At 43.4% G+C, this 10980-nt stretch overlaps 1 protein-coding gene across 1 annotated transcript in view; it reads right to left on the bottom strand.

Moving 5' to 3' along the window:
* Positions 1-1787: 1787 nt before the first annotated feature.
* Positions 1788-10980, bottom strand: part of FSHR (follicle stimulating hormone receptor) — a 166913-nt gene continuing 157720 nt past the window's right edge. The window contains 1 exon segment of the mRNA XM_075064419.1: positions 1788-3073. Coding sequence (XP_074920520.1) covers positions 1843-3073 — 1231 coding nt within the window. The 3' untranslated portion in view covers positions 1788-1842.

Below are 10980 nucleotides of genomic sequence, written 5' to 3'. Positions count from 1 at the left end.
GCACTGGAATGGGTTATCTAGGAAGGTGGTGGAATCTCCTTCCTTAGAGGTTTTTAAGGTCAGGCTTGACAAAGCCCTGGCTGGGGTGATTTAGTTGAAAATTGGTCCTGCTTTGAGCAGGGGGTTGGACTAGTTGGCCTCCTGAGGTCCCTTCCAACCCTGATAGTCTATGGTTCTATATATAATCTGGGATGGTCCCTTCTTAAATTCTATGAACTCTGGGCAAGTTATAATCTCAGAAAGACTAAAGTGTTGATCCTGTACTACACAGGTACATAGTTTTGCAGGTATAAAGCAGGACTTGGTGCATGAGGGGAACTTGCTCTTACATTAATGAGAACACTGATGTGTGGCTGCTAAATTACTCTTGCCAAGTAGCAGGGGTCAGTTTAAGAAGAAAAGTAGAATTAATCATCTCAACAACAAGATGAGGATTGCAACTAAGTGTAAGTCTCCCAACATGTCCAGTTTCCCTTATTGACATTTCACAGTTGTGAGTAAGGAACCAAGTGCACAGTGGGCTAGAGACTAACTACAGCTCATTGTGGAAGAGAGCAGACTTACTGCTGAGAAAATTTTCAAGAGGGATCTGTGATTCTGGGTATGTAGACACACCTTAAAGGGCCTGATTTTCAGATGGCAGATACCCTCTGAAAATCATGTCCTTTTAAGGTTTCTTAAATCGAGCAGTCAAAAATGAAGACACCAAAAAGCACTAATCACTTTTGAGAATGTAGGTTCCAGTGTTTAACTTAGCTTGTACCTTTAGCTTCTCATTGAACTTGTGCTGGAGAACAACCATTTTGCATTCACTCTTGAGCACTATTTCATGTACCAAGTGCTGAATAATAACATGAGCGAACTCCATGTTTCTAAAAAGAAATTGGCTGTTTATTAAGAGAAGTATGTACAGTGATGCTGCAATTGCAGCTTGCATTCAAATCACTTGCATACAGAATGGCTGTTGCCGCCTCCAAACTCTGTCCTCCTGCAGCCTGTGCTCTTCCCTCCAAGTTCAATTCAGCTTGCTACAGGTGCCCAAAGGGACTTGCAGGATCAAGGTGTTTGTTCATTCACATGTCAGAATCTGGTGGCAGAAAGTCACAAATACTCTTAATCACCAGATTCGACCAATGTTGTTTTGAAATGAGAGGTACTTCTGTAGCTACATTCAGCTCATTAACGAAAAGTGTATCAACCATTTGCTAGTGGACTTCTATGTACACACCAAGTCAGTTCCCACCACATGGATTTGGGTCAGAAATGGACCAATACTGACTTGAAGGTGTCTTTTAGCCCCCTGCTTTGGTGATGGAAACAAAAACAAAGTGGATCAAAATCTCCTTTTCTGATACCATTGTGTGAGGGTAAGTGAAATAATCTTGCACTTTAGCTCTTGTCAGCTGAATGTGTAGTATATATTACTACTTTCTCAAGTTATTGTACCCTTAACAAGATCTCTAGTATGTTTTACAGCAAAACATTTTAATTCTGTATTTTTTTTCTTTCAGCCATTCATAGTCAACACTGAATTCTCAAACACAATGCATTACATAGCCTAGGATAACTTTAGAAAAGTGTAGGGAGACAATAGATTCTCCAGAGTTTATGTAATTCTTGAGAAACTCTTCAAAGTGTTAACTGAAGTTTTGTTGGTTGTCCTTCAAAAACTGAAGATATGATGTCACTTTTGCTGGCTGTTCATAAAAATAAAGTTTACAGCAGTAAATAAAAATGTTTCTCCATTGAAAATATAACTTTACATGTTATGTTAAAAATCATTTTACAAATTCACAGTTAAAAACAACCATGCTGCCCTATACGTAAATCCACACAAATATTTCAGTTCAAGTGATTCAGAGGAACTAATGAATAAATAGTTCCATCACTGGTTTTAGAAGCTGGAGTGCAATGACCATTTCTCATATGGGAATTATGGACAGATGAGGACGTCTCTGTTCTATAAATTTGGGCTTGCATTTGGCAGCAACCAAACTTGCTCAGTAAAATGAAGAAATCTCTGCGGAAGGTTTTTGTGAAAATTGCATACAAGAAAGGATTGGCACATGAATTTATCGGGTAGAACAAAACTAGGAGGATCTTGGATTTGGACACAGTGATGAGAGGAAACTTGAGTGATGCCGATATTGCAAAAAAAGATATTGGTGCCATGCACAGAAAATCGGTGAAGATCAGTATAGCCATGCGCTTGGCAATTTTGGTGTCACTGTTTGAAGCGATAACATTAGGATTTCTCACAGTAAAGTAGATGCAGATGTAACAGGCACAGATGATCATAAATGCAAGAACATTCAGTACTAAAAGGAATATGATATAAGCCTGAGAAAGGGGTGTTTCTATATCCATGGGCAAGCAAATGCTGACTTTCATGTAGCTGCTGACTCCAAATATGGGAAGAAGGGCCACAGTGAAGGCAAACATCCAACCAAAAATCATAATGACCATTGCATGCCGAAATCGAACTTTGCGGTCCAGTTGCATGGCATAGGTGATTGTATGCCATCTTTCCAGAGTGATCACAGTCAGTGTGTAAACTGAAAGTTCGCTCGCAAACACAGTGAAAAACCCTGCAGCACTGCATCCCGCACCAGTTTGCCAGTCTATGGCGTAGTTGTAATACTGGCTTTTTGTCTGTATATCTACAGATGCAATCAATAACAGGTAGATGCCTATACATAGGTCTGCAAATGCAAGATTGCACATTAGAAACCGAGGGACAGTGAGTTTATATTGACTGCTTATTAAAATAACCAACACAATGATGTTCCCAGTGATAGCTAGAATGTTGATAAACCATATCAGGACTCTGAGGATATTGTATCCCATAATATCTTCACAAGGATTGAAGGCATCAGGCTTAGGAGAGCAAGCCACATGTACGACTTCATTACATAAGCCATAGTCAAAGTCAAATTCATTTTCTAGTGAGTCAAAATCCATGTAGTTGTTGGAAAGTAATCCTCAACTACAGATCTTCTGTGCACCCTGTCTGCACGGCTGCTCATCAGCGTCTTGCAGGATATCAGATTTATTACATATTGGATGCAATGCACTAGAATGGAAGAACAGAACATAGTTAGTGCCTAAAAAATAAGCAGAAGAAATAAACAAATAAGTTTTCCAAACAGCAGCCATGTTAGTCTGTATCCACAAAAAGACAGGAGTACTTGTGGAACCTTAGAGACTAACACATTATTGAGAATAGCTTTTGTGGCTATAGCCCACTTCATCACTTCTTTTTACCATAAATGAGAGCCATCATGCAGTTCCCATAACCTCTCTGCCCCCTGTTAACTCATTATTTACCCCAAGTCAAGATTGAGCCCCAGTCCTGCAAATCTTATGCACATGCTTAGCTTACAGAGATGATTATGCTATTGGTTTTAAGGGGATTATGTCATGCATAAGTTAAGCACATGTATAAGAGTTTGCAGAATCAGGCCTATAGGTGCTAAAGTATAGTTTGGGGGTGAAATCACATAAACAATGACAAAAATATCATTGCAAACACACAGCTGTTGAAAAATGGGAGGGCAGATAATACAAAAAAAATTGAGAATTTTTAGTTTTTCATTGAAATTTCCAATCATCACTTTTTATGCAAAGGGACTGAAATATGTATTCTCTTCCAGAATTTGGTGTGCATCTCAAGAAACAAACCAAGGAAGCCAAGGGGTAGGGAGGGTGTATAATGGTCAAAAGAGGGTGCCAAAAGTAGACAAATAGACTCATAGACTCATAGACTCATAGGTCAGAAGGGACCAATATGTCATCTAGTCTGACCTCCTGCACAGAGCAGGCCACAAACCCTACCCATACACATTTATAACAACCCGACCCATGACTGAGTTATTGAAATCGTCAAAATTGAGATTGAAGACCTCAAGCTGCAGGGAACTCCACAGCAAGCGACCCATGCCCCACGCTGCAGAGGAAGCGAAAACCTCCAGGGCCTCTGCCAATCCGCCCTGGAGGAAAATTCCTTCCGACCCAAAAAGGCGATCAGCTAAACCCTGAGCATGTGGCAGACTCCCAGCCAGCACCCAAGAAAGAATTCTCTGCAGTAACTCAGTTCCCATCCCATCCAACATCCCCTCACAGACCATTGAGCAAACTTATCTGCCGATAATCCAAGATCAATTGCCCAAATTAAACTATCCCATCATATCATCCCCTCCATATACTTATCAAGCTTAGTCTTAAAGCCCGATAAGTCTTTTGCCCCCACTACTTCCCTCGGAAGGCTGTTCCAGAACTTCACTCCCCAAATGCGACAAGATGCTCCAGATAAGCAAATTACATTCACTGCCATCTTTTCCTCAATTTATGCAGGGTTGACCAGCACAATTCATTACAGGTAAATTACTTTCTATGCTTACAGATAGCAGATTTGCATGTCTGCTAGTAAATCATGTTGCTTGTATTTTCTGAATACAACTGAATATAAAACTTGTTCTAGCACCCAATAAGATTATTTATGTGGTTAAACACATTGCTGAATCAGGGCCCTAGATATCCCCATGAAAGTACATGTTACTGTTCTATTGAGAAATTAGCAAGTCTTCCCTTATTTATACAATTAATCAATCTGCTTTCCTTGTCTCAAAATATATGCTGAATCCACTCCAGAGTCTTATCTGTACAGTAATATTCTGTTAATTATTTAAGTACCAGTAGATGAAATCTATGAAAGAGTATGGAAAAATATAAGAGTATGGGCCGTTATTTGTTTTCCTCTCAGTTTGTCTCAACACACAGATACACAATTTTATCCTATAGTTCTTTTCACAACGGGCTGGGTAAAATTTGAAGCATGCTGTGCAAACAATATTCAAATTACATAATTTCATGCTGGCCTTTGAGGAGTGTTTCATCAACCAAGTATTTGAATCCAGATTTAAACATACTGTCCTGAAAAATCCTTTTTTTTTTTTTTGGTTATTATTATATATTGCAAGGGATCCATTCTAGTTTCCCATGTGAAAGAGGGGGCACATGTTAGCTCTGCATATCTCAATTTAATTTTTTTTCCTAAAAACAAAAACTTATTTAGCATGAAAAAAGATCAAATAAAACTGCCAGTCACTCTGTAAGATACACTGCTGACACAAGGACCGAAGTGTGCACACACACACACACAAGTGATTTCACTGTGCCACTCATCACCCTCTGTTGCTAGGAGGTGTGGGAATGGATTGTGGTGCATTATAGGGGCATCCTAACTGTACCATGATAAACTTCTTTCTGTTCCATCATTCCATTGGTTAGTTTTGCACTGTTTTTAACAGGCCATGTAAACTGTGTGCCCACCAACTCTGCCTGAAAGCATGGATTCTGAACTGCTGACCATCTGGTGATGAGCATGATGAACACAGTGTGACTGGTCCTGCAGTATTTCATGAGCTCTGAATCAAAAAGTGAATCAGTAGTGCCTGCCATACTGTATACCACTGAAAGAAATAATTCAAGATTTCTTATGGCATTCAGCGAGTAGTTGCACATGGTGGACTGTCAGAACTGGGCTCAGGAAACAAGCACTGAATGGTGGTACCACAGTGTGATGCATGTATGGGATGATGAGCAGTGGCTGTAGAACTTTTGGATGTGCAAATGCACCATCCTGGAACCATGTGCAGAGTTTTCCCCAGCCCTGCAGTGCAAGGACACCAGAACAAGAGCTGTTTCACTGTGGAAAAATGAGTGGTGATCGCTGTGTGGAAACTGGCAGCTCTGGTGTCAGTCAGGACTCAGTTTGGAGTTGGAAAGTACATTGTGGGGGCTATGGTGATGCAAGTATGCAGGGCTATTAATCACCTCCTGCTATGAAGGACTGTGATTCTGCGTAATGTGTAGGAAATAAAAGATGGCATTGAGGCAATGGGATTCCCAAACTGCGGCTGGGTGACATATGGAACGCATACCCAATTTTGGCCCCAAACTATCTTGCAATGGAGAACATAAACCAGAAGGGTTACTTCTCCATGGTCTTGCAGGCACTGGTGGATCACCAGGGCCATTTCACTGACATCAGTGCAGGGAGGTCAGGGAATGTGTATGTGTGCATCTTTAAGAACACTGGACTGTATTGAAATCTGCATGCTGGGACTTTATTTCCAGACTAGGACATTCAAACTGGGGATGTGGAAATGCCCAAAGTGATCCTTGCCCTTGCATATGCCTTCCTCCCATGGCTCATAAAGCCTTACTTCAGGAACTAGATAGCAGCAAGGAGTGCTTCAACAACAGGCTCAGCAGGTATTGAATGATCACTGAATATGCCTTTTGCAGATTATAAGGATTATAACCCTTTTTGGTAGGTTAGAGCTCAATGAGGAAAACATTCGGATGGTCACAGCAGCCTGCTGTTTTCTGTATAACACTTGCGAAGTGAAGAGGGAAAAGTTTCCCCAGGGATGAATCGCTGAGGTAGATTGGATGGCTGCTGATTTTGAGCAGCCAGATACCATGGCAATTAGAGGGGCACAGTGGGAGATTATTAGAATTAGGAAGGCTTTGAAGGAGCATTTTGACAATTCTCAGTAATGTGTCTTTATGTGATGCATTCAGCCAGGCAATGTTAGCTTGCTCCCTTGAATGACCCCTGTAGTGCCTACTTCCTGAGCGTTAATTGTACTGAGAAAATATTCCTGCCTATAGCCACTGTGTTTGAATGTCAGCACCAACTAACATGCGTATGACACAAATAAAAATTCATTTAATTTCAAAAACTAAAGTTTAATAGCAGGACCATACACAAACATTTTATCAAACAGGAGATGGTAATGAGAAAAAGTCTCTCGGTTATTGTTCTCACAGCTGCTTGTAACTCCAGCTTTCACTGTGAAACCAGTCCCTAGGGATGGAGGGCACAGAATACTGGGAATATGTGTGGAATGTGTGGAATGTGGTGGGGGAGTTTGAGGAGGGCCTAGAATCATCTAGTCCACCCCCTGATCAAAGCAGGACCAATCCCCAACTAAATCATCCCAGCCAGGGCTTTGTCAAGCCTGACCTTAAAAACTTCTAAGGAAGGAGATTCCACCACCTCCCTAGTTAACCCATTCTAGTGCTTCATCACCTCCTAGTGAAAAATATCCAACCTAAACCTCCCCCACTGCCACTTGAGACCATTGCTCCTTGTTCTGTCATTTGGTACCAGTGACAACAGTCTAGATCAGGGGTTCTCAAACTTCTGTACTGGTGAGCTCTTTCACACACCAAGCCTCTGAGTGTGATCCCCCCCGCATATTAATTAGAAATACTTTTGTATATATTTAACACCATTATAAATATTGAAGGCAGACTGGAGTTCGGGGTGGAGGCTGACAGCTCGTGACGCCCTGTGTAATAACCTCATGACCCCCTGAGGAGTCCCGACCCCCAGTTTGAGAACCCCTGGTCTAGATCCATCCTCTTTGGAACCCTCTTTCAGGTAGTTGAAAGCAGCTATCAAATCCCCCCTCATTCTTCTCTTCCGCAAACTAAACAATCCCAGTTCCCTCAGCCTCTCCTCATAAGTCATGTGCTCCAGCTCCCTAATCATTTTTGTTGCCCTCTGCTGGACTCTTTCCAATTTTTCCACATCGTTCTTGTAGTTTAGGGGCCAAAACTGAACACAGTACTCCAGATAAGGTCTTACCAATGCAGAATAGAGGGGAATGATCACGTCCCTTGATCTGCCAGCAATCCTCCCACTTGTACAGCCCAAAATGCAGTTAGCCTCCTTGGCAACAAGGGCCCACTGTTGACTCATATCCAGCTTCTTGTCCACTGTAACCCCTAGGTCCTTCTTTGCTGCCTAGCCATTTGGTCCCTAGTCGGTAGCAGTGCATGTGATTCTTCCATCCTAAGTGCAGGACTCTGTACTTGTCCTTGTTGAACCTCATCAGATTTCTTTTGGCCCAATCCTCTAATTTGTCTAGGTCCCTCTGTATCCTATCCCTACCCTCCAGTGTATCTACCACTCCTCCCAGTTTAACATCATCTGCAAACTTGCTGAGGGTTCAATCCATGCTGTCCTCCAGATCATTAATGAAGATACTGAACAAAACTGGCCCCAGGATAGACCCTTGGGATACTCCGCTTGATACCGACAGCCAGCTAGACATGGAGCCATTGATCACTACGTGTTGAGCCCAACGATCCTAGCCAGCTTTCTATTCACCTTATAGTCCATTCATCCAGCCCATACTTCTTTAACTTTCCAGCAAGAATACTCTGGGAGACTGTATCAAAACTTTGCTAAAGTCAATGAATAACATGTCCACTGCTTTCCTCTCATCCATCTATGACAGTTTTCTCATCATAGAAGGCAATTAGTTTAGTCAGACATGACTTGCCCTTGGTGAATCCATGCTGACTATTCCTGATCACTTTCCTCTCCTCTAAGTGCTTCAGAATTGATTCCTTGAGGACCTGCTCTATGATTTTTCTAGGACTGAGGTGAGGCTGACTGGCCCGTAGTTCCCCAGATCCTCCTTCTTCACTTTTGTAAAGATGGGCATCACATTAGCCTTTTTCCAGTCATCCGGGGCCTCCCCTGAGCGCCATGAGTTTTCAAAGATAATGGCCAATGGCTCTGCAATCACATCCACCAACTCCTTTAGCACCCACAGATGTAGCGCCCAATGGACTTGTGCTCGTCCAGCTTTTCTAAATAGTCCTGAACCACTTCCTTCTCCACAGAAGGTTGGTCATCTCCTCCCCATGCTGTGGTTCTGAGCATAGAAGTCTAGGAGCTGACCTTGTTTTTGAAGACAAAGGCAAAAGCCTTAGGCTGGGCTGATTGTGAGGCAGTCTCAACTGTGGCCATGCTCCCAAAAGACTCAGCTGGCCCTATGAAGGCAGGGAAGCCAGGGGCAGACACATACTCTCTCTCTGCATTCAGAGGGAGAAGGGTCTGTCTGCAGGGAGCTTAACTAGGTACCTGGAGGGGAGCAGGGCTGGGGACAGGCCAAGGGATCCGGGGAGGTTCCAGCCTAGGAAAGCCCCAGACTGCAGACCTGGTGAGGCCTATTAGGTACCGGGGTTGCAAAGGGGCAGCCCACAAGCAGGCAAAGGCAGCAGATCCAACCCATCTTGCCTATGATGAGTGGCTGATACACTGCAGTCTGCCCCAGTGAACGGGGGCTAGATGAGGACTAGCAGTAGCCAAGACTGAGACAAAGTGGAGATCGTGGGTGGGGGTTCCCCTGGGATGGGGAGACCCAGAGCTGTGAGGGGTTACTGCCAGGGGTCAGCACCCTAGACAACAAGGCACTGGGTCCGGGAGGGACACAGGGGCCAGAGTGAAGTAATGTGAATCACTGGCCTGCAGAGGGTGCTCCTGGCTGGAAAATGAGCTAATTCCTGAGGACAACCAGCAGGAGGCACCACAGGAGTGAGTCTGCACCCTTACGGGCATCCTTTTCCCAGTGGAAAAGTGCATCTCCTGCACATGTGCAGTTTCCGACCAGGTCTGTATGCTGCTTTGGTCCCTGCAGAAATATTGCAGGTTGCCATGGCAAAGTTTCCTTCAGGGAAGAAACAAGGCAGCTCTGCCAACGGACCTTTGGCATCAGATTGCAGAATACCTATAGGAAAGTTTCCTAGATATCAGTATGGAGGATTCCTGAGACATCCCAGTGTACATTAACAAACTTTTCCACTGCATAGCTGCATAGGTTTATTTGTTAATTTCTATTCCTTATCCCTCCTCTGTCATATAACAAAGTACATGGAAGCTCAATCTCCTCTCACCGTGCACCATCAAAACAAAATGCATGCTTACCAGAGCTCGCCTCCCCTGCTTCATGTACACCAGAGCTAGGACTGGCTAGACCCCTCCAGAGTCAAAAAGAGGTCCTGATGCACCATAACACCGAACGACACTGTCATCCTCCTCCAACTCGATTTTCTCATCTATTACTTTGTCCTTGGTGTTGACTCCACTGGCCGCTACCTCTAGTGCCCCCCAAAGTGTCCACAGGGCTCTTGTGGTCAAGATTGGGTCACCACCAAAGATGGCAGGCAGTTCCTTGTGGAAACACCATGTCTTCAGCACCACACCAGATCAACAGTTGGCCTCCCTTGCCTTCTGGTACGCCTGCCTCAGCTCCTTGATCTTAGCACAATACTGCTGTGTGTCCCTTTTTATGCCCCTTTTCTTGCATCCCACTATCAATGAGCCTGTAGCTATCAAATTTCCTACAGTTTGAGTGAAGCTGTGATTGCACAGCCTCCTCTTCCCACAGATCCAGCAGATCCAGGTGAAAATGCATCCACTGCTGAAAGCTGGCATGGTTAGCTGGGAAGATGCGGTGTGAACTGTCCATGCTGAGCAAACAGAAAGATGAATTTTTAAAATTCCCAGGCCTTTAAATGGGTGAGGGGTACATGGCTGTGTAACTTCAGGGCAGCGATTTCAAACGGCTGACTAGAGTGGTCATGATGGGCATTGTGGGACTCCTCCTGGAGGCTAATTAAGGTGACATAAGCAAGTGCACTATTTACACTGACACTGCATCGATCAAACTTTGTCACAAAAAACTCTATACCTCTCATTCAGGTGGTTTTATTATGTTGGTGTAGCAGGCGAGTTAAAGCAGTGGGAGGAGCATTGTAGTCTGTACACCTCCACTGTTTTGTTGATGAAAGCTAACTTTTGTAAAAAAAAAATGTGTAGTGTAGACAAAGGCCTTACTAACACCAAATTCCTGAGGTGATATGAAGGGTTTTGAGCTGCTGTATTTTGCCAAGCACAGCACTCAAAAATTAAAAAAAAAAAACTGCTTTGCCATCTGTCATAAACAGATAGCTAAGGGTTAATGTCTCTTTCACCTGCAAAGGGGTAACAAACAACACCTGACCAGAGGATCAATCAGGAAACAAGATATTTTCAAATCTCAAGGGAGGGAAGTTTTTGGGTGTGGGTCCTTTGTTCTGTGTCAGTTGCTCTCTAAGCTCTGAGGGTGATCACAC

The sequence above is a fragment of the Chelonoidis abingdonii genome, chromosome 3, assembly GCF_003597395.2.
Source record: "Chelonoidis abingdonii isolate Lonesome George chromosome 3, CheloAbing_2.0, whole genome shotgun sequence".
Taxonomy (NCBI): domain Eukaryota; kingdom Metazoa; phylum Chordata; order Testudines; family Testudinidae; genus Chelonoidis; species Chelonoidis abingdonii.
The sequence above is the reverse complement of the archived record's forward strand: the minus strand, read 5'-3'. Positions and strand labels throughout refer to the sequence as shown.